Here is a 24,947-nt window from a genome sequence, read left to right on the forward strand (position 1 = left end):
CATAGCCTCGCTTTAAGATATGACAGAGGCTGTAAATGCTTAATTTTTCTGCACAACTCAACAAAAGAACAGAGTGACCACTCTTTATAATCTCAATGAAGGAGGCCCAAAAGGCAGGAAATAAGAGCATTAGTTCTGATGTAAAAATGATCTCCATATCAACAGTTATGCACTAAGTGTGCTGTCACATGGCAGCACTTAAAGGCAACAATCCGTGCGTCAGATTTCTCTGTTTTATTGACACGAATCATTAACTATCTCATCTCAGATACAACACATGTCCAGCAAAGCGCAAAAAGAGTGGAAAGCTTTTGTCCTCTGCAAGGATATACATTTAAACAGCATTATCCTTCACTAGCAGTGGGGGATACATGACATGAGACAGGATAATCCTCTAAAAGAAAAAAAACCTCTCCCTACTACAGGCGCATGATGTGAATTGAAGATAGGAGGACCAGGTTCCCAGGATACAATACTTGATACATTCTATTTTTTTTTTCTTCAGAGAGATGTGAGTTAGATAGATTCCTCCCACGCAGTCCAAATAAACAAACACATAGAAGCAAAACCGGTGCCAACACTTACAGTGATACAAGAACATTTGAAAAATAAAATGATTGCAAGGAAATAGAAATAAACAAAACAGGAACTAAATAGAAAGAAGCAGGAAAAAAGTAAATATTTTTGCAAATCCCAAAATCCCAAAGGTATTGCACCTTGTTACCCCCCTCCCACCCTACTCTCTCTCTTTTTTTTTTAAATAGTATACAGCAAAAGACATTCAGAAGAGCATACCGGAGTGATAGAAAACACTCATGCAAAGAAAGCCTTTTTCACACAGAGTCACTAACACAGGAAAATCATCTGAAACAACAGCGCTGTCAACAGTCAGTGCCTTCAGGTCTTTTAGTGGATGTTGTTATTGTTGTTTGCTGCTTCTCTACAGACTTTTGATTTGCTACTGTACTTGATAAAAACGATATGACAGACTGCACCCATCTGGCTAACGAGTCTTCTGACTAGACTGACCTCCCACTTTTCTGTCTTGTCCATGGGACCCGGGGATCCAACAGTTCATTACCAACAGTCTTTCGTTTCAGGACCCCCATTGACCAAAAGAAAAGTTCAGGTGGGAGGATTTTCTGCAGAAGAACAGGAGCCACAGGAATGAGCTTAGGTCGATGTTCCTTTATATAAAAAAAGGCGTGATGTTATTTTTTTTTGGCATCTGTTCTTATTCTTTTACATCTGATATATAGTCTACTTTTACAATCATTTTCTATGCGGCAAACAATTAAAGAGTTTCATTCCAAAATAAAATACCTCTAACAAAATGATGGCAGCTATTAAAATAAAATCTACTATGGGTAGTTATGGGTAGGTTAGAATTAACATTAAGTCCTTTATTTACAAAACAGTTCTATTTTAAGCTGTCATCTCTGATTTTGTGATATTAATTGATAAAGCTTTTTTTCTGTAACAAATATATCACATTTTGGAATGAAACCCTTCAATTTTAGATTTTTTTTTCAGTGTCATGTATATGCACATTCAATCCACTTTGCATTCACTGTTGATTCAGTCTCTCAGTAAAAGTTATTTGATATTATAAATAGAATGGTCTTGCCATTGAGTCTTTTTCTTTCGCAGATATATTTTTGTATATAGGGAGATCTCTACACAGACAATATGTATTTATGTATGTAATCCATTTTGCGTGGTTACAGTTCTTCTGAGCGGATCACATGGAACAGTGTGACGTTGTAGAGGACCTGGTGGCCATTGTTCCAAGCATAGAGGGCACGGTCACGCGGGTTGTAATCCAGCATGGAGATGTGTGAGTACTTATTCTGGAAGGCAATGTCGATGTACTCGTAGGTAGAGGAATTGGTGGAGTAGGCGTAGTAGACCTTGGTTCCTCCCGAGTAGCCGTTGGTGACGTAGAGCGTTCCGCAGATCATAAAAGACTCACCGGCGCTCCTTTTCGGGTGGTTGGTGGTCCAGCTCTTGATGATCTGCAGCGTGTTGGGGTTCAGCTTGCTGATGACAATATTGCCAGCGTTCTGGTTGGTGGCGTAGACAGCCCACAGGCCTCCCTCGTCCACCATTAGGTCAATATCAGAGTGGCCGCCCCAGGCGTAGTGATAGGCATTGTTGAAGCCAGCATAGTCGAGCTGCCGGGCCTTGCTGATGGAAGAGGTGCGGAAGTCGAACTTGATGATGACGTGGCTCTGGAATTTATTGAAGTAGATGGAGCCGTTGTAGACCACCTGACCTGTTCCTGACCACGGGTGGGGCAGCCGGTGGGACGTAAAGTTGTCTGACGTCATGAAGTCCTGCATCGACTTGTACTCCCGCACAAAACGGTTGTTGTGGTAACCATCCATGTACCAGACCTAAAAATCATGACAAGGGAAAGAAAGAAAGAGGCATTAAGATCAAACACAGCAGCGCTGTAGAGCCAAAACCCCATCATCGCCATGCGTCAACGTGCCTTTTTGAATATCAGAATCTTGTATGCAGATCACACACAGAATAAATCAAATCACACCGTCAACAAACATCCCAATTAAGTTAGCATTGAGACTTCCTCAAGGAGCAGACGAAGCTGAGATCCGGCTTCTGAATACAAACAGTCAGGATGACAGCCGCAGGGTGGCATGAGCGGGGCCCCGCAGGGATAATGCCCATCATTCCAGATAAAAGGCCTGTCTCAGCGGCTTCGACCCAGCTTCCTGTTGGCCCCTGCAGTGGTGGGCAGAGAGCTCTCATCCCCGGAGCCGCTAAAGGCTCAAACGCTTCCTCAGTCTCAGTGGGACTGAGACACCTGAAGCCCTTCCCCTACCTGCTTCTACATGCTGCAGTGATTGACTTAAAAAATAATTCACATCAAGGAAACGGGTCTCCACTGGCCCAGAAAAAAAAACACCAAACTAAGGAAACCAAGAGATGAAAAGAAGTGGAGCAGGCCTGTCTGCTCCCGTCAATTACACTCATTCTTCCTTTTCTGCTCTTTGATAACGCAGCACATCTTTCATGTGTTCTGTTCAAAACGTATTAGTTTCTACAAAAAAAGTTGTCCTTACTATATGCTAAATATAATCTTAGTCAGCAGTAAGCTTCACCCTTTCTGCTGAGAATTTTTTAAAATATACACATTATGCAGTGTTGTCATGACAATTAGCCTTCAGGAAGCAAACTGCAAATTTACAAAGCCACTGTACTGCATGCTGCTGCTTCTTCTCAAGTCCTTTTTCCACCCATGTGACATTGAGAGCTCTGTCTCTTATTAATGTGTCTCATAAAGCCAGTGCACAAGGAGCATGTTCATACTTAGCAGACAAATAAACTAACTTTATTTCTAGCTCCCTCCCTTCTTTGTCCGCTGGGCAACTTCCTGTTAAAATCATATAGATTTATCCCTGGCATTTCATTTTAATTTGTTTCAGTAATAAAAGCAGACTCATTTATTGAGCCAACAGAAGCTGTGCTCCACAAAGGGAAATCAGATGCAATCAGCTGATAAAAGGACAGTTACCAATTAACACAGATTGTTACATTTCACGGTGAGAGTTGACCTTGATCATAGGTGAGGGTCACCATTAACTTTGTCAAGTCAGGCAAACTGTTAGTGTTGCAGACCTTCAGGAGCAATGCATCAGCATTCGTGATTTACAGCCAGTGGGATTGTATTAATTTTCTCCCCCAGTTTGTGCATGTCAGATATTGGTATGTTAATTTTTTATGTGCTGCATGGATTGGGGAAAAGTGTAAGGATTGTGAGGTGCAAGTTTAAATCACCATCCTAACTGGCCATATTCGAGGCACATACTGCAATGTAATGACTTTAAATTCAATTATTACAAAAATAACACACAAACACACACACACAAACTGCTGGGCTGAAAAATTACTTTCACTGCTCTTTTGTCAGCTTGCATCAGCAAGGTGAAATTACAAGGTGGAAAGAAAAAAAAAAACATGGAAGATGACAATACACAAGATTCACATACTGTATCTGCTCAGATCATCAAGTTGCTTTATGAAAAACCAAAAAGATCACCATAAACAGTGAATGGGCAGCTTAAAGAAATAGTTTGACATTTTGGGAAATGCACTAATTTCCTTTCTTGCTTTCTTGAGTGAATGGATGCCACACTCGTATCTGTCCATCAAAACCATCCAACCACAATTTATAGTTAGGTTTTTATCCAGAAACAAACAAGACAATGTATTAAATGAGCCGGGCTAAGCTAATCTAAGCTAACCAGTCTTGGTCTTTAGCTTCATATGTTTTCTCATTTATTGTCTTTGCACTGAAGCATTAGTGTTGTCCCTCACTTGTAAGTCACTTTGGCTAAAAGCATCTGCCAAATGAGTAAATGTAAATGTAATGTATTATTTGAATTTTTCCAAAACTAATGCTAATTCTGGTAGCAACACTAAAACCATACTTAATTCAACACCTGGAGAAAATGAGCATTTCATTTCACAAAAGAAACCAAACTTGAAATGTTAAATGCTGTGTGCAGCAGCACATACCCGTGTATCTCCTTCAGGTGCCAGAGGGTCAGTCATCCAGGAACCGAACCTGGATCCAGACGTCTTGATAGTGATGGGATCACTGATGCCCGTCAGTTTGCCGCATGCTGCAAAGAAAGAAGTGAAATGGGAACATCTAGAGCAAACACCCATTCGGGTATTTAGACTAATTCACATATATTACAAGGGATTCACTTTCATTTACTTTAAATTAATGGAAATGAGTTTGCCTGAAGGATGAGGGAGTTGATGTCCAGCTTGTTTCCATGTCTCTGCCTCTCTCTTTGCGTGCGTGCACTGTACAGGAGGTGCTTGTTATTCAGTTCACACATGCGAATGCCTGTTTTACTCTCTCTGTGTGGATGTGTGAGAAAGTGAGAGGAAGAGGGAATAGGAAAGGGGGAGCCCTTGTGTATTCTGCTTCTGAGCACTGCTTGTAAGCTGCTGTAGTGTTAATAAGTGTCGACTGAGGTGTTAATGTGAATTTGACAAAACTAACACTGGGCTCCATGTCCCTCGTGACTGAGAGCCGGTCAGACTAATGTACCCTTTCTAATGAGCACAGACAGAAATGAGAGACACAGTTTTACCAAATAACAGTACTTCTCAACGCTGGAGTGCGTCCAGTCATTTAAACATAGACCATTTTTCAGAAGATATTTCAGCAAGACAAAGGTCAATTAGATGATTTTGATGAGTTAATTTTTCCCTATGAATGTAATGAATCGTTGTGATATGCTAATTTAAACAGTGAGACCGTGGCGATGGCTCATTTTAGGTTTTCATTAGCATCGTTCTCTCTGAAGCGCTGCATCCATTAACCCCTCACTGTAACACTCCTCTTCTCTCTTTCTTTATATCCCCTATTGTCTCTCTTCATTGTTGTGAAATGCCACTTTATAGTCATAAAATACAGATTTGGCCTTCGTTTCCTCTGCACAGTTAAACTTCTTGTTTTGCGTATGTGTTGGGAGCATTTGTGCGCCTCTGTGTGCAACATAAGTCGTGCCTGTGAGTATGTGTGGGCATCACACCTCAGCGGCGGCTGAGAGACAAACACATGGTCACATGAGCAGCATCTACTATTTCTAGTGGGGGTTGAGTCCCTTACATAACCCTCAGTGGGATTAGAGACGACAATAATACACTGGGCATTGATTTTTTTTTTCTTTTCTCTAATCATGCCTCTATCTTTAGATGATAACTACTACCGCAGGCTGCTGGGGAGCCCGCTGATGGATGTGCATTCTGGAGATGCACACAAGGTCTAATCCCCTTTTGGCCTGAATTTGCCTTGGCCGAAGCAGAGGGCAGAGCAAATGGAAAACCTAATGGGAACTGGAGCTGAAATAACAAAAACATCATCAGCCTTTACTCCGAAATGTGAGGATTAAAATATAGAATAAACACTTGATTGCTGAGGACAAGGAATATTTCTTTTTAAAAGATAATTTCAATTTATTTCAACTGGGGTTTTAGTTTTGTAGCTCTGGCTACAGTTTTTATCAGCACTGACATCACTGTGCTCACCAAGGTGAGATTTGGGAGGGCTGCAACAAAGCAAATTGGCAAAGCCAAAGTCCAACAAGGCAAGAAACAGAAATGGTCAGACAATCAGACAACTTGTAAACCTTAGTATCAAAACCACATTATTTGGAGATAAAAACGTAAATGGGCACACCTAAAATGTCAGTGTCAAGGACAGTCTGTAATGATTCTTTTAATTTTCAATTCAATTTTTCAATCTATTAATGTATCAGTTACTTACTCCATTAATCACTTAATTGTTTTATCTAAGCTAAAAAATCAAATCTTCATATTTGAGAAGTTGGAATCAGCAAATGTTTGACATTTTTGCTTAAAAACAATCATTCAGATTATCAAAAAGCTGAGAATATGTATAATCATTTTACTGTTTGCCTTCTTTTTCAGCTCGACAGTAGATTGGGAGTTTTGTTTATAGGCCCTGAAACATTTTTTGTCCATCACCTTTGTTACAGTGAGTAATGGAGTCATGCAGGACTCCATTACTCACTGTAACAAAGCTGCCAAATGTAGAAGAGTTTTGTTCATTCCACATGAGAAATTTCTGTGTTTCTGTTTGTAGTTTAAAGTGTACGGGGCTCAGTTGTAAACTGGTAATGTCACATAATTCTTTACACCATTCATGATTTAGTGAGATTTAAATCAGACTCTGGTGACAGCTGGTGAGTTGTTTGGTCACTGTCAATCAAATCTGATCAAACCACACCCACATTGTTCTGATGAACCAGATTAGCTGAGGTCTGAGCATTAAACTCTTCATAAATAAATGAAGATAATGCCTAAAGATGTTTTTAAACTCTTAATTGGCTTAATTAGTTGTGAATGTTTAATGTTAGAGAGAAACGCTTAAGATTTCAGGGACTTTAGAGCCTGTCTCATCATGTGACCGCTTGCTCAGTCTGACTTCTTGTCTCCACATTCTTCACATTTAATTTGATGACTACAATGTAATGATTAGAACACAATGAATAACAGCCACGTCGTAATAAACTAATTATTCCTTACTAAAAAATGAGGAAGAGAGAAAATGAAGACAAAGAGAGAGGACGAGGTTGTTTGTAATGAGAGAATTATTGATTCAGTGGCATGTGAACCTCACTCTGTTATTATGCCTGTAATTTTATTCTCTATAGAGGAAATAGAAGGTGAGAACAATGGTGGCAGAGCAGGTAGCAGAGGGCTACGTGTGCAGGTATGACCTTCTTGCTCCATTCGTCAGTATTTTGTTGTGAAGGGCCTAGATTTGCCTAAAGCTCTCTGTGCCTCCACACTGCTGGGGCACGACACAGGGTGATTTATTTATTTGATTATTGCCCAGCAAGCTGGCATGTCCTCTTGATCGATGGCCATTGTGTCCCAGCAGCCGCCTGGCTGTTAGTCTCTCCGGCACAAAACAGCTTGAAGGACAGCTCTGCGGGGACCCTAGTTACTCTCTTTCGTTTTTCCAGCTCGCCTTCACTTTATCACTCTTTCTCCTTCCCCTTACCACCTTCCTACCAGTTTCTCCTGTCGCTCTATCTATTATTCAGCACTTAAATTTCTCCTGCTCCCTCTCTATTTTTCTTTACTTTTTTCTGTTGTTGTTCTGCTGATGCTAATTTGGCTAGTGACCTTCGCAAGTTTAATCTCAATAATGGGGGTGTGCTGGAGTGTATTTGTGCGCACTATGCATGAGTGCCTCTGCACTTGTGTGAAGATGAAAGGAATAGCCACCGTCTGTTCTGCCTGAGCCAGTCCCTCGCTGGGTGACCTCGCCTTTATCTCGTCTGATCTGGTGCACGCACACATACGCACAAACACACACACACTGGAGTAAATCCTGCAGTTCCCTGCTCTAATATCTTAGGCAGTCTGACCGCAGACGTGAAGAGAGGCATGTGCAGTGAACTGAGTGAAAACATTGATAAGTCTCCTGCTCCAGTCCAGCAGGTAGTGAGAGCAGAGGTAGCCAGTGAGAAAATAATTGTGTATGCATAGATAAAAAGAAAAAGTATGACAGAGGTAGTAACTGGGGAGCTGAGATTAGGTGTCTGCTTTTTGTACTCTGTATTATATATTCAATTTAAATACAATCGCCGTGCCTCGACTAGTGTTCCAAAAAAGAACAGTGGGCATTGTAACCAAAAGCTTTTCCCAATTTCTTCTTTCTGTCATCTTGCGGAGTGAATAATTTGAAACAGGGACGCAATATACCCGTGATGTGCAGCATGTAAGTGTCTCTGCTGTTGCAATATATCTTAGTCACTGTAGTGTGGGTGTGCATCTATTAGCACCGTGGGCTGTGACAGAGGTGTGAAGAGACTGCGACAGGGGCTAAAAGCAAAGATAAGACTGTGATGGGAACTTGCAAGCTGAGGATGCTGTCATTCGCTCTTTTCCTAAGCCATCCTCTGGTGAGTGTTTGCATGTGGAACTGTGTAAAACGCCTCATGCCTAAATTATGTATTTTAATATCCCATCAATTTCTATCACAGGAAGCCAGTTTTGTGTGGCGCTACCACAGATTCATGCAGAATTCCACAGTAAAAAGCAAATTTACATGCCCAAACAAATGCTAAGTTAACAGGCGGGCCTTGTAGGACTGCCACTAATAATTATATTCATTACCTCTTAATCTGTCAAGTAATGATTTATTCTCAAAATGGTTAGAAAATGGTGAAAAAAGTCAGAGCCTGAGGCAGCATTTTCAGATAGTTTGTTTGGTCTGATTAATGGTGCAAAACCCCAAAAGGTGTTCAACTTCCACTAATGGAAAACAAAGAAAAGCAGCACATCCTCAAATTTGAATGTGTGGAACCCAGAGGATGTTTGGCTTTTTGATAGACAAAAGGCCTGGAACCACTGAATACAGTGTAAAATTGGTGTCAATTGATTTTCTGTCAAAAAAACAGTGGTTTCAGCACTAGTTTTTTGCAGGAAGAATGTACAGAAGCTATATAGCTATAGAGGTTATCGGGATGTAACTCCAGTTCTATGAGTACACATGTAGCCCTTTCATGGACTTTAGTATTGGCTTACTTTGGCAGTGTAATAGTAAACCAATAGCAAAGTCCCTTAGTGGGCAGGTACATATAAATTAGTGTAAATGGCGAGTATAATATGCATTGAGTATTAGATCATTGCAGCCACACATACTGTTTCTGTGATGTTCTGAATCGTGTGAATATGCCTGAGAATCTCTTTCTGGCCAGTCACAACATACTGTTTGTCGGTGGGAGTGTTTGTGCATGCATGTGTCTGAAACATGGTGTGTGCCAACAACTTTCTGTGCCTACCTAATTTTTGCATGCATGCTCGGAGTCTCTCCTCAAGATTTGACACTCTGTTGTGGAGCTCCTCGTAGTCATAGGCCCCCATCTCCTCCTGAAGTTCGCTTAGAACTGACGTCAGATTCTGGACCTCCTCCTTAAACTGCAATACCAATTTGGCATCGGCTTTGTACTCCTCCAACACTGGTATCAACGGTCTAAGCTCCTCCATTTTCGCTTTTATGGCCTGAAAGGATTAGAATAAGCTGGGTTGAGTGTCATGCGCGACAAAAGGAGTCCCGCTGTCCATAAAAGAAAAATTAAAGAAAAAAAAAAACACCTGTCTGACCTGACTACTCTGACTCTATCCTGCCTCTTCACTGACATGAAGACCCCCTGTTTGTGTCCATGTTCAGTGTTAGTGTGTGTCAACAGCTGTGTTTTTTTTTGTTTTTTTTGTCTGTGCAGGTGTGTGTCTGAGCAAACAAACCCGGAGAATATTCTCCACCCGCTGGACGAGCAGAGCAGGTGGCTCCGTCCCGGCAGTGACCAGCCGTTAAAAAGCAAGCCCTCGATACACCGACAACAATTGGGAAAGCTCTTTATTGGTCATCATCGTTTAAAATGCAACATCGTATTAAGGGTTACATGCTTTTACATGTCACACACAACAAAGTGTCTCGAATTTTACGTCTATAGTTTTACGTATAGATTTGTTGAGTAACCAAATATGCATAGACAAAAGCCAAAGAAAATAAAATGAATAACAGCAATTAATAATAATAATAATAATAATAATACTGATAATAATAATAGTGATAATAATGATAATAATAAGAAGAATTATAATAATAATAAGAATAATAAATGTATTTACTTTTGAAAAAAGCTTTTAAATGGAAAACTTTGACAGCAGTAACATGCAGGAAGAGATCAGTGGTGGGTTGGTCTGGGAGAGGGGTGGGGTTTCTTAGTCTTAATGGTGCTAAAGATAAATTAACTGTTTGACGCCCAAATGCTCTCAGTACTGTGGCCCAGTTCAGGGGAATCTGGAATTGACCTGCCTCTTCTTCCCTGTGGCTCTCTTTACATGTCTTAAAGTTAGCCCTGCAAGCAAGAAAATGACAAACTGTTGACAGGGGCTTGAGCTTGCTAACCTATCTAACAGACACACAAACAAACAAATGCACACACACTTAGTATATGCACTTAGACGTGTTACAGAGAATTGCACGCATGCATAGAATGTGGTGCTGGTTTTTGAGCATGCATAGATGATGGGATCACACAAATGTATCGGTGCAAGTAAAATGATACAAACACTGAGGATGCCTTTGATGCAGAGTGCTAAAGGTAAGAATACGGGTACATGGAAGCAATGCATTCGGGTGAGGTATAAACAGGGCTGGAATTGAACTTCCAAAACCATCCAAACTATGTTCGCAGCACAGAGTAACAGGAACTCTGAGGCACTTAAATGTGGCATCGAATATCTCAGCAAATTCATAAGGTCATTCACTTTTCTTTCTGTCTCTTTTTCAATGATTAATTGATTAGTTGATCAACAGCAAAATAAATGTCATCTATTTCAGGAGCTGATTAATGTTTAATATAAAGTCATTTTCCAAGTAAAAATGCACAAAATTCCTTCTCAATTATGGAAATCGTTTGTACCTCATGTGATAATATATGAAATATTCTAAATTTTGAACTGTTTGGGGGCAAAACCAGTGATTTGATAACATCACCTTGGGCTTTAGAAATATATTGTGATAGGTCATACTTTGCTCAATCAGCAATAATCTTTATTTGTAGCCCCAACTTAAATGAAAAAAAAAAGAAAATTATAAGGCAGTTTTCATTCAATACCCTGTCCAACTTGCATAAGATTTATTCAGCATCTATTTTCACTGTACAGTAAACCCTCTGAGAAAATCCTTGGAGGGTTTAGTGTTTTACTAACAAGCATGTGTGTCCCATGTCTCTGTACAAGGTTACACTTAAGAGTGTGTACAACATTTTACCATCATGTGGTCAGATGAAATGTTTGATTCAATCTCCTTATTTCAAGTTGATTTAAGATTCCATTAGATGGTTTTAAAAGGCAAGTTGGTATGGAATAATAATATGATTTTGTGCTGTTGAGTTCATCTATCCTCATCATTTACCCTCTTTAATTATGCATGTGTTATGGATTTTGTTGGTATGCAGTGTGGTGGTTTAGAAGTCTGAACCATCTCCACAGTGGGAACACACAAACACAGAATGGGAAAGGCTGAGTATAATGGGCTACAGAGCAGCATGAATATTTTGAACAGAATGGCGTTTGGTTTAATGGCTCGAGATGCGGCTCCGTACCTTGTATTGCTTGGCGATGTTCTGCTTGTGGTTCTCCTCCACCTGCCTGAACTTAGTTTCCAGACCGCGGAGCTGGACCTCCATCTTTTCCACATACTGCAGGTCCCTCTGGGTCCGCTGGTCCAGCACCTGGATGGACTGGGTCATGTTCTGGACCTGGGTTGCCAGATGGACACATTGGTCAGAGTAATTATTGAAATCTCTGCTGCTCATGCTATAATTAGAAAAATAGGCATGAGACGTACAGAAAATTCAAGAGACTTTCAATATGTTGGCTTGGCATTCCTCTAGCAGTGATTCACAAACTCTGACTTCAGGCCAACTAGTCAGGGGCCTCAGACACATGGTGCAAGTGTAGAATACATACTGTTAAGACATTTGGTTTCTCCAAAACTGTTGTGGTTCCAAAACTCCATCAACTTGGCCCATTTTCTTATTTATTCAAAAGAGATCTGTTGATGTCTGTATTTTTTGGCAGCTTATGTGAATCAGCTAGCCAGTCAGCATTATTAGGAGATTATCTCCATCCTTAACTGAAAAGGATTTTGTCATAAATGTGCTTAAATGTTCTTTTTGTGTAAATAGGCTAGCCTTCCAGTCTCTGGGTGTTGAGCTGGGTTGCATCATTAGATGTGTTGCTTCGGATGTGTGCAGAAACTCAGAGTCAGTCAGTGTATAGCTGCCTCCCATGATGCCTGTTGGGTTTCCAGGGAGCTCATTAAAGCACGATTCCTCCTCTTGTCCAATAGGCAGAGGTGATCGAAGGACCACAAACATGGGCCAGCCTACACATCATGTGTGCGTGTGCATGTGTCTTTGTGTGTGAAGATGATAAAAAGGAGTAAAGGTGGTTACTCTGGGCGTTGGAATGTCTTTGATTGCTGGGGTCATGTGTTACTGGAAGAGTTAAGCGGCGATTACCTTCTCTAACAGCTGCCTCAGTTGTTTGGTGCGGGCATCCCGTGAGCACATGGACTGCTGGGGTGCCACCACAGTGCAGACACACCTTCCCTCACTATCCTGGGCTGAACTGTACACCTGCCACGATTCCTCTGGGTTCGCTGGCAACACCTGGGGAACAAAGGAGGGGGTAAGTAGAAATAAGAGGCAGCTGAATGACAAAGCCAGAAAAAGACAAAAAGGTGTACTCATCCCTGTGTTGGTCTATGATGTGTTTAAGGCCGGCAAGACATGGACTAAAGAGGATGTTTCAATGCCATTTGCCATGTGATTATAATGTGCCTGCTTAATACTGGAGCTGTATGACATTTATCACCATCTGGACACCACAAACCACCAGGCTCCACCCGTTCTGCACCATCATACTGTATATTTTAAAGCCACACAAAGGGAGGACGCAGCCAATCAAGCCAGCTGAAGCTACTCCCATTATTCAATGGGTTGGGTGTGTGTGTGTGTGTGTGTGTGTGTGTGGAAGCTCTGAGTGTAAAATGTGACGTGTTTGACGTCAGGAAGAGAGGGGGTTTTTTTTCTAACCCCTCCCCTGCACACAACTCCAGTTACTAACCTGCTGACTGGATAGACAGAGACAAGAGATATTCATCACTGCATCAGCGATAAAACGATCACTGGACAGATCTGCTGATTGATCCAATTAGTGAGAAGGACTTGACTTCAGAAGATCCAAAAGGAGCAATCACAGAGTCAGCTGCACTGTGCTCTACTAGAGGATGTGCTGACAACAGAAATCACTATCAAGCACCTGTCTTTTCTGGAATACTGGGTTGATACTATTACATTGCTCATTGACAAAAATGATTTCACAAAACCTCTGATACAAATATCTCCTCAAAAATCCTGAAATAAACATTGTACATTCAGGATAACTGAGTAAAACATCAGCTCACCGCCTCATCAGTTATTACTATTTATTAATTTAACTGACTTCAGCATCCATTGTTCCAAATAATCAGTGCCCTCCACTTGACAGAGCGCTCATAACATTATCCTGGCTCAGAAACAGCACAGGATCTGCCAAGAGTCTGACGGAGAAACAAAGAAACGCTTCATCTCGACTCTACAACACTACCCTGGCTTTGTCGTTCTCTCATTCACACAGGCAGTGAGAGAAAGAATGAGGACTCCCGCTGTTTCATGGGGTAAAAATAACACTGCTTTGAAAATTGTCACGTCAATCCCCCGATTTCCCGCAACTGGATCTCATTTATTATATTTATATCAGTGCCAGAAGGAAAAAAAAACAACAGAGAACTTTCCACCTGGTTCAGGCTACTCATATCGTCAGAGGCAGCAGCCCAGTGGCAGCTGGAGCAACATCAAAAAAATGCAAGGTGGGGGGGTGGGGGGGTGTGTGTGTGAAGATTTCTATGATACATCTCCAAGTCTTTTTTTTTTTTTTTTTTACTTTTGCATGCTCCCTACAAGCGCGTCGCCTTGACAGAATTTCTCCCTGAATCAAACGCACTCAAAAATCACACTTATCGCTCTGCCTATCTGTGAATAGTAATTCGATTGCAGCATTCATTCAGAAAAAATACCCCAACCAGCCGCAGGAAATATTATGCGAAACTTGCGCACTTACTCCTGTGCTCCGGTCTGGATAACCTCCCTGTGCCGCCGTGAGCTTGGTAGTATTGAGCCCCACCAGAGAGGGGAGGGTCTGCGACATCCAGTTGGTAATCATCGCCATGGTGCTGAGCACGACGCCGATCTTCAGCAAAGGCACCGACATCTTTGCGCTCTGCTTGGGACTTTTATTTAAGCCGTCTTCATTCTACAGACTCCGGTGAGAAACAAGGGAGGCGAGTCATGTTGCCCAGAGCAGCCTGCTGTTTCACCCGGGACTCCGGCTCGGCTGGTCTTTTTTTGGACATCTCCAGCGAAGCTCTGGCGGCGAACGAGTCGGACGCGGTAAAAGACGACCGAAAAGTAGAAGGGTCGGGGACGGAGATAAAACTGCAACAACGCTCGATCCGGTACAGGGTAAAAGTGGGGATAAAACCGAGAGCGCTCCCTCGGTTTAGCTCCTCTGTCTGCGTTGTCCCGCACACTGCTGCCTCTCCGGTTCACCGTTACTATTTCGTTCACGCCCGACGGTCCGCCTCCTGCCTTGGTGCGCTCTGTGATTAAGTGCCACTGACTACACACACAGGCTGCTCCAAATGGATGAGAGGAGGAAGGAGGAGGTACTACGGATCTATCTATATCGCCAGACGCAATGATGTCAGCCAGGTTGGGGTCCGTTCATGGTAATATCTGGAAATGCGCCTTGAGTCGCCCATAGCTGACTGTCCCCGGAGAGAATGACAATGAGCAGTGCGGCTGAGGTGGCCGCCACTGATGCTGAGGGATTATTTATAGCGGACAGTGACATTTCTTTCTCCAGTTGCCCCCCCCACCCCCCCCAAAAAAGAAGAGGAGGCTCTCTGCGAACCTCCTCGTACCCATGCTTGGTAAAGAATTTAAATTTCAACAGCCACTGCAGCAGAGAAATACATGTCAAAATACAACAGAGAAACATTTATGCAAAATGTCGCATTGTAATGACAGTGGGGCGTTAGGGCTCACAAAATGTTAGAGTGTTTTATTGGTGGGATGCTGGATGCCTTCAGCGCCAACTGAGGATGAGCTTTTAATTCGTGTGGCTCTGGCGCCATCGTGTAGCTGATTTTGGCGTTGCTGAAATCAAAAGGGGAGGTCGTTTATTAATGCAAGGAAGAGGCGGGTAACATGAAAGAGCTGTATTTTTAATATGGAAAAATATCTAAAATTTTGATTGACTTTGCAGCATACGAATGTCATTTTATGCACAAAACTTATAGTAATTATGACTCAAAACACGGCAGTTCCATCATCAAGTCTAGTTAAATTTATGCATGTTTATGTTTAGAATGGCACTGTACACAGTAAGATAACTTATGTTATAGGATAAATTTAAATGCTGAGAAATGACAAATAATTCATTTGTCCAGAGTCTACATCAACAGGACTTTGGCCAAATACTCCAGCCTATGGGCTAAACTGCAGTACTGCATGATACATGAGGTCCCCAGAATAGAAAGAGTGGCCCTGCGTCCACAGTTATTTCTGTCATAATGCACTTTTCTGGTAAACTCAAAGATGGAAAAGCTCACTGCACCTCCATGTTTCTCTAACCCCCCCCTCCACACACACACACACACACACACACACTCTCTCTCTCCCTCTCTCTCTCTCACTCTCTTTTTCTTGCCTCTTCTATCTCTCCTTCTTCTTTATGACCTTTGAGGTGAGAGCTCACTGTAGTGACGGTGTCACAGATTACACGTTGAAGCATCAGTAGGGGTCAGCTCACTGCTGTGTGCCGCTGTCAAGCCCAGACAAGCTTTGTTTAATGTGGTGCAGCTCAGCACAGCTCAGCGGCCTCTAATGAAATAGCTTTCAAATACAGACCACTAGCTTTCCCAGGCATCACAGGTGTGGGCCCAATTTAGTTTTCAACGCGGGTGAAAGACATCATCAAAAGTTTAGCTCCTACCTCTAATATTAAGTCCTCAGTGGCAGCATCAGGAGGGATGCCACAGGTGTGCTGATACAAATCAATTAAGTCATTCAGTCACCAGACTGACAGTCAGTCTATTTACCCAGAGTGATTTGTAGAGAGTTTTGTGCATTAAAACAATGCTCTTTTATTAGAACTGCACCACACTCACACGAGGATCAAAGAAGTGGGAAGTTATAATTGTCTACAAAATCTCAAGTGTGTAGATATAATAAAAGCAACAGCTGCACAACGATCAGTTATGCAGTCTAATATAATAGTCCTGCATAAAAAAGACTGTCAGTGCGGTGTTGATCAAATATTATGGTAATTTTTTAGAGAATGTAGCTTATGGTGTTGTGCTGTATAGGTGTGGCTCTGATGATATTTTCACTTTGCAGCATGAGACACAAATTACAATATGTGAGGTGTAGGAGAAAGATGTATATATATCTGCAGGGACAAACAAGCAGGCACATCTGAGAATATAAGTCAGTACAATTAAAAAAAAACCTACAAATGACCAGGAAACATTCAACAAATGCAACATCAAACTAGTATTCATGTCTGGACTGTTACACTGTATTGCGTTATGGTGAACAGGTGTTCAGACTGTATGGGCACAGTAGGATAACCACACAGACATAATGTAATAAAAGCTCATAAAGTAGCGAGAAATCACTTTTCCAGCCTGCGAGTGCACTACAAAATGCACCGTATCTCCACCTACTCCACTCCTGCTCTCTTTCTCTCTCTCCCTCTCTCTCTCTCACCCCCTCTTGCTTCATCGCTCAACCAACCATACTGAATAATAAATAGCTCCAACCCCAGCTGCCAATCACACCACGCATATTAGAATTCAGCTCAACTCCATCTCAGTTTCTCACATAAAACTGGATTGATTTTTTTTCTTTTTCTTTTTTTTTTTAATGTTTCATACATTAGAAATCCTTAACTGTTTCAAAATGTTCCCTTGTTGGACCTCGTTTAATTTAAACTTGAGCGGCATAGATGTAGACCTGCTGGCAAAGTAGATTTAGTTGTTTCTTGTAAATTAGAAGATAGCACTTTTTTAAAGGCAAAAATTGTGCATGCATACAAATCTAAAGCCTTCACATGAGTAGGTGGTGTACAGTATTTCTCTGCGCAATAGTCATTTGTACGATGAGCTAAGATATGTAGGTTGCATGTTGTCAAAGGGGCGGCTATAGCAGTGCCATCTGTTTTGTCAGGTGTCAGGAAGATGCTTTAGGATGTGGGCCTGCAGCCATGGGGGAGCCACTAGGTGAGGAACAGATGCTGCTCTGGCTGCTTACTATTCTTCTCTGCGTGAACACCAGGCAGTCACCAAATCCTTCGGCGGAGGGGATAGAGGTGAATGAATGCGGGCAGCATTAAAGAGGAAAGCGCGCTACTAATCAGGCGTCTCCCTGCTCTCTCGGCCAGATGTTGAGAATAGAGCTGCAGCTGCCCCGCACTGTCTGAAACTTCCAAGGCAAGGTGGTTAATGTGGTCATTAAGAGAGCATTATTGTTCAGCGTCAAAGGTTGAAGCCATACTGCCTGCATGGCTCTTTTCTGATGAGTAATCTGGCAATAAAAGCCTCTATATTTTTGTCTCTAGATACACCTCTCACTTTTTATATCTGTCTTCAAACAGATAGAGATGTGGAGAAGCCTGGCCTTCCTACAGAGAAATGTATTGTAGGTTTCAATTGCAGGGGCAGTATAAAAAGAGAGCCTGTCAGTATATCTTCTGTTTCTGTTCTCTTGGAAAGGAGTAGACAGGAAAGCTGTGGACTAAATATCGACTTACCTTCAAGCAGATGACACACACTCTCAGGCCATCAGAGAAAGACTGTCACTGTAACGCGGGCCCTGACCTGCGCCGTGCAGGACCCGAACCGACTGTCACGAAAACCCAAAGAGAAACACGCTGCTCTCTTTTCCTCTTCCCCTCCTCTGACTGATGGCTTCCATCAATCAGTGCAAATAGCCCCATTGTTCGATTGTGTCAGCATTTTTGTGCACTCTGCTGCATGTCCAGTTCAGATTATAGGCTGCACAGTAGCTGCCTCAGTGTAGGGAGATAAAGTAACACCAGTAATAACTGTGTGTAAGGTTACAGCTTTGATCCATTTACAAATCAAATTCCACATGAATGTCAAAGCCAAGCTGTTGCTCTATGAATAAAAAATGTTCCGCTCACAGCACACTGACATTTCTCATAAATTTGCTGAAATCAATTTCTGTCGAGGCAATATTACATCAATATTGTTCTAACACATTGGCTATCAGGGGCCAGCAGGATTTGCTGCAACCTACTTCCACTACACATTTTATTGAGTTTGTCACTTGGAGTAGAGTATATCACAGATACACTGGGAATAGAGATTACTTTATTGATAGTACCTCAGTGGCATATTTGAATTTTTTTTTGTCTCCAATTACCAACCACAATTGGATTCACACATCAGTGAAGCCTATGAAATATGACTCCCTGCTCAAGCAAGGGTAATTAAATCATCAAATTCGTCAAAGCGGTGGCAGGGCCCTGGGATGAATAAATGCAACCCCTCACTCTCTCTCCTCTCCATCTTACTTGTTGTGAGAATTTATAAAGGCAACAGTTAATGCTACAGTAACTATTGTGTGTATTGCTGCAAATTGCCTTTTAGATAGCAGGAAGTATCACAGAGATGCATTTTATTGACCAGTAATGTTGTTTACTACCACACACTACTGTGTGGCTTTTCGTTGCTGCACTAAATGTTCTCTTCCCCTCACACAGGCAACAGTAAGTCACACTGTGGTCATTGAGCATGCTCAAAACACCTTCTATAAGACACTGCATTTGATTGTTGAGCCCTGAAGAGCAGCTGCCCATAATCTGCCATAATAATGGCCTTTCTAAAGAAAGCTACAGGCAGCATATTGTATCAGAATAACCTTACAGCTGATTATTCTGATTATTTGCCAGTGAGGAAACTGACAGATCGTGCAATAGTCTCCCTATATGTGGCCGGATTGACAGCGGTGGAGAGACTGAATAGGGCTCTTCTGGATCTATCCGCGCCCGTCAAGCACAATGTATTCACATCATGTAATCCCAGCCGATAATCTGTTTAAGCGGGGTAGAGGGCTAATTCACCGGGGCTCTTTATACGAGGTAACCCGGTAATCTCTAAACGGGATCTGGAGCCAATTAACCGCGGGTTCTATCTTTTAACACAGGAGATGGAAAATGGCGTTTTAAAAAAAAACCTACTTGGGTGAGTTCTGTGCCCATGAAGATGAGGAGAATCAGAGTCAGGAGCTTGCTCGCAGGCTGCATCTCTTGCCTCCGGTGTGTGTGGACCAGCGGTCTCTCACATGCAGATCCGAGTCCCCTTTGCGTCCCCCCGCACAGCAGTCCTTTCCTCCCGGCTCTCTTCTTTTGCGTTCAGTTCTTCGATTCTTTTTTGAATTATGATTTTATCCCTCAGCAACCCTGTAGCAGAAAGCGACAGATCTGTTTCGCGGAATCGTCTCTGTGCATATTCATTTCATATCGGGAGCCTATCTTCGGTGCCTCTCCCCTCGGTCTCCGTGGCCGCACTTTTTTATTTCTCGCTGCGACGGACTGTGATGAACATTGGGCTAAAGACGACCAAACACTGTCGTATACACGGCTATAAACCTTCACTCTGATATTGCCAAAAGTTTACCTCCCCGCCTCAAGCTGCCGTATAAGCTCTCGATGAAAAAATGAGAGTGACGGCGCTGTACATGGTGCTGAAAACGGAAGTTGCATCGCCGACAGAGGGAGATTTAAATTGGCAAGCTTACAGGAGTCAAAATGCCTTTCCAAGATAATTTTCTGTCAGCCCATCATAGAAAAAAAACACATTACCCAGTCAATATCAATGCTTTATGTGTTTGGATTTACAACAGTTTATTGATTCACTGAATCCATTTCATAATGAAAATAGTTTCAGTCTTGGCTGCAAGAAACTAGGATAAAGCAGTAATGTATGCTAAAATTATTTAAGTCCATAATGGTTATTGCTCTTTCACTACTCAATGTGAAAAAGGTTTTTGTGTATAAATTACACACAGTGTTTTCTGTAGGCCTATGTTGTGCTTGAATTTGAAGATTAAAGACCCCCAAACAATCCGTAGGTTTTGCTATGTCTACATGGCCAATGTTAGCTTTGCAGCTGTTTATGTGCCAGTCGAGTCGAGTCGAGTAAGAAATGTTGCAAGATCAGCATCAAACTTAATTTCTTTACTCTCCAAGGGCTGTTTCCAGCAATGCTTTGCTTCCAGTTCTATCATTTCTTTTCTTCTACCGAAATTAGCATGCTGTCTCATTATTTTCCGATACGAATCACAGTAACTACCAGTCAGTGCAGTGAAGAAGTAGTTCTGCCCAGAGGTCATATTCTACCCTCTCGGCTAGTGACCATCACCATCACAGCAAGAAACCACGTTCAGGGGCAGAGAAAATTCACAAATAGCCCCTTTAAATTTACAAAGTAAAAAATAAAAAATCTCCCAATTTTCTGCAAGTAATATTTTAATCAGGATTCCCAGAGTTCCACACAATCCCTGAAAGTTTGTGAATATGAGAAAAAAAATAAAGTAATTGATTTTTTTAAACTCAACATTAGTAAAGTCTGCCATCACTGTAAAACATCACAACTAAGAAGTGTTAACACATTCAAGCAGCTCTCTCATTTTAATTGTTGAATTTGATGTTTAAGGAGGTGTGGGAGCTTGGCATGTGACAGAGTATATAGCCATGATTTTTGAAGAACTGATGAATTTTATTTTTGGTAAATTCTATGCTCCAGCTTTAAGGTCTAAATGTTATTTCAAAATCTTTGCCAAACTGCCAGGAATAGAATTATGGATACTCCCTTCTTTATTTATTCATCATTTGACCTAGAATTAGTCTAAAAATATGAGGATCTACCTTATTAAATACATACCACATGTACACTTTTGAATTGTTGAATGTAGGGCTGTAAGTTATATAAGTAATGTAATAAAATTTGCTCGATGAACTAATTGATTATTGATTAATTGTTTTGTCTATAAAATGTCAGAAAATAATGAAACATTTCTGCTGTATTGTTATTTGCTCACGTTTACGTCCAAGTCCCAAGTAGCCTACCTTTCATTTACTACCATGCATTATAAAGAAAAGCATCAGCTCTTGATTATTTAATTAACAAAATGCTGATTATCTTTTTTGTTAATCAATTGATCAATTGAGTAATTGATCCAGCTTCAGTGAATGTAAGCCTTCCTCAGTTCAATAGAATCCCCAAATTTCTGGGGAAAGAGACCAGTGTCTTCAATAGAAGCTATATGCCTTCCCAGGGTGGAGGCTATAGAGTTATTAGGATTAAAAAGCTCACTCAGTCTAGATCCATAAGGGTGATTTTTAATCATTTTGCCCGATCAGACCACTTCTCACGTAGTCCAAGCTTGACTGACTTTTCCCTGACACTCCTGTTAGGGTGGGACAAATTACGTCTTTATCATTATTTCTGGACTCAAGTGACCTCATCTAATTCCCACTGTAGCTCAGCTTCAACATTAGCAAAGATCTCATCAACCAGATAAAGTTAACACACCTGTGAGGTTGTGCAGGGCCTTGAATTTTAAGTTGTGGGGTTATATGGGAATTATTCAATTTCAATATTTGGTTCTATCATTGATAGAACTAGTGTGTGTGTGTGTGTGTGTGTCATTTTAGCAGAATGTTTTATGTCTAGAGCTGTGTAGAATACTACTTTGATACTTAGCCACTCTGTTTCTGTGTGGGCAGTGCAGCACTTATCCCATTGTGAATGTCAACAATAGGCTCTTAATTGGGTGGTCATGTGGTTCTGAAGCTGTTCTGCTTCTGCCTGCCTGTGACTGTCTGAACCACATTAAACACTAATAGCTTGGTGGCACTGTAGATAGACTTCAGCTGAAATGAATTCTCTTTTGGTGGCCCAAAGATGTATAAATCACCTCCATAATGGAATCGGGGCAAGTTCATATCTGTACTCTCTAATGTGGCCTGTCTGTTAGCAGATTTTGACTGTTGGTCTGTGCACCTGAGAGAGGTAATACGAGGTCAGACTGGGGAGGAAGTTTAAGCGAGAAGCCTCATCAGATTCACATTTTAACTTGGCCCTGCGGTGCAGGCACGTGCATGAACGTGTGTATTGTAGCGTGCTACTAGCAGCACTAGTAACTGAGTTACAGCTCACTCAATGAGGATTTGATTATAGGGCAGGGGAATGAGATCTGTGAGTAATGAAAGTGGAATGCTCTGGTCATAAAGAGGAACATTTGTTTGTCGGCAGGAGCCCTTCCCTGCGTGGTGGTACACAGCCCACACACTGGACAGCAGGGGACACATCTCGCTGGCACCTTGGCCGATATTAAAGTTCGCCTTGACAGCACAAAGCCACAGTGGATACCGCTAAGCACAGCAGACCCCTTAATCACACCTGATGAAATGTTTGCTATTAGGAGGCAAAGTTGCAAACAACAAAAAAAGCACTATAGATGTGTGTTTATTGTCTTTGGATGTTTGGAGCTTGTGTGTGAGAGAAGCTCCAGTTAGATTAATTAGCGCTTTCTGGCATATTTTTACCTTGTCATTTTTGCAAAAAATAAAAAATAAAAGTAGTGTGAGGTGAGAACACCATAGTATGCCTCCCCACAGCCTAGTCTAGTCATGGTAGTAATAAGAGGATCATGGTGAGGGCAGTGGTGAATGAGTGATGAATGGAAAAACTATCAAAGACTCTAAATGTCAACACAGGAAACAGGAGAGGATGGAGCACCAATGTGATTTGGAAGAATTCGATGAAAAAGGCTGTTCAAACAGAGCAGAGCTGAGTCGGGATGTTGATTTAATGTGTCTGCTCATATGTAGATATTTCTCCTCACGATTTATTTCCTGCCCATTGAGCTCAAAATGCAAAAATCCCAGATTGTCTTGTTTGCATGCAGATGTATGTAAAACATCTTCATCGCAGGTGCACCGAGGGGGAAGTCAGTCTGAATAAAATGCATGTGCGTGTAATGCTGAGAGTTGCACTGACTCTGTGTGATGACTGACACTGATGTCACCCCATTCCCATCTCTCACCCCCCCCTTTCTCTTGCTCTCTTTACTTCTTTCTGTGCTTGCAGAATTAACTAAAAACCAAGATTTGGCATAGTTATCCAAGTTTCACAGAAAAATTGATTAACCTTCCAAAATTTGTCCTCGTTTGAGAAAGGCCCAGTTCTTTCATCAGTTGAGTTCTTTTCTTCTTCATAGTTAGGTTTTTGCGAGTGGAGTGTGTATGTGTGTGTGAAAGGGAGAGGGAGCGAGAGATGCAGAGAAAGCGAGTAAAAGAGCTCCAGTTTAAATTTAGGTCCTAATAGAATTTGTGTCTTTCCTCTCAGGCACACAGCCATTACTTCCCCCTTTCATCACTTTCTCTCCCTGTGCTCTCTGCAGACTTGATGCTACAGATAGCTATTAAAGATATGTTTCATGTTTCGGTTATGTCTCAGTAATACTCCGTTCACTTAGTGTGCTGCGGACCTGGTCTGGATGGTTCCAGGACCTTGATCAGTTCTGCACTTGTATAGAGAGCTTCATAAAAGTATGACTGAATAGTCTCCTGTGTGTTGATCTTGAGTCAGTATTAATGCATTGGATAATCATTCTGTCAGCATTCAGCCTTCAGACCTTGGGAGGATAAAGGAGAAAGTGCGCTGGTGTTGTACGGAGAATGAGAAATAAAAGAAGATGGGAGGAGGGAGGAGAAGAGGAAATGTTAAAAAAGAATGTAAGAGAACTGAACTAAGGAAGATAAACATAAAGATATGTCTACCTATCTACAAAGTAGAGAGAGAGAAGTAATAAGGTGTGTTAATTCTAGTCGTTCTGTGCTAAAATGCACTCATTATTCAAACTTGAGTATTGAGCACAAGTTCTGGATTCCTGCAATGGAAAAAAGTGTGTTCTGATGAATCATTTTTCACTCCTTTGTCTCCATCTGGATGGATTCATGTTTGGAGAAAGAGAAATAAAAAAGACCTCTGACGCTCAGAGTCAGTTACCAGATGTTAAACGTGGTTTTAGGTCTGTAGTGATACAAACAGCCATCTACTGTGAGACATTAGATCTGATGATTGCTCTACATGATTGCATATCAGCTCAGGGATATTAGACCATGTTTACAGCATCAGGTGCACCCAGTGAGGCAAATATGTTTCCCTCATGGTGCTCCCATACGGCAGGATGGTAATGTCACTCGAAACGCTGCTAGAGCTATTCAAGAGTGGTTTCACTGATGAAGTCAAACACATTATATGGCCTCTCCAATCGCCACATCCAAAACTCATTAAAGCTTTATGGGAAGTTCAGAATTACAGAGTATGAATTAGATTGTTAACATTTAACCTCCCTGACCTAACCCTGTTCATTATAGAACTGGATGGATGGACTGGTAATATCTCACTGCACGCAGCTGAGGTCTTTACCAGAAAACTGAAATAGGTTTTGACATCTCTGCAAATGACTTTAAGCTAAACCCCTCCCCTGAACAACAATCGTCCAGTCATAGCTCAGCAACCCTAAGGGGGGGTCACACACAGTAGATCTGCGGTTGAATAGTCAAAAACAGTATGACATCCTGTGTCCTTTCCTAACCACTTTTCCTTGACCACGATGGAAAATGTCAAGAGGTTAAAGAAAGATGAGAAGGTA

At 41.7% G+C, this 24,947-nt stretch overlaps 1 protein-coding gene across 2 annotated transcripts; it reads right to left on the reverse strand.

The window, feature by feature from the left end:
• Positions 1 to 219: 219 nt before the first annotated feature.
• olfm1b (olfactomedin 1b) lies at positions 220 to 20,007 on the reverse strand. Of its 2 annotated transcripts, none has more exons than XM_018697030.2 (6): positions 19,462 to 20,007; positions 12,615 to 12,764; positions 11,694 to 11,849; positions 9,363 to 9,582; positions 4,543 to 4,649; positions 220 to 2,396 (listed from the first exon to the last, which is right to left on the reverse strand). In XM_018697030.2, the coding sequence occupies exons 1-6, from the start codon at positions 19,525 to 19,527 to the stop codon at positions 1,722 to 1,724; spliced, it is 1,374 nt and encodes a 457-aa protein (XP_018552546.1). In that variant the 5' UTR covers positions 19,528 to 20,007; the 3' UTR covers positions 220 to 1,721. The 2 variants fall into 2 exon arrangements, with proteins under 2 accessions (XP_018552546.1, XP_018551770.1); XM_018696254.2 differs by lacking the exon at positions 19,462 to 20,007 and adding an exon at positions 14,257 to 15,055.
• Positions 20,008 to 24,947: the final 4,940 nt, after the last annotated feature.

The sequence above is a fragment of the Lates calcarifer genome, linkage group LG9, assembly GCF_001640805.2.
Source record: "Lates calcarifer isolate ASB-BC8 linkage group LG9, TLL_Latcal_v3, whole genome shotgun sequence".
In the NCBI taxonomy this organism is placed as follows: Eukaryota; Metazoa; Chordata; class Actinopteri; family Centropomidae; genus Lates; species Lates calcarifer.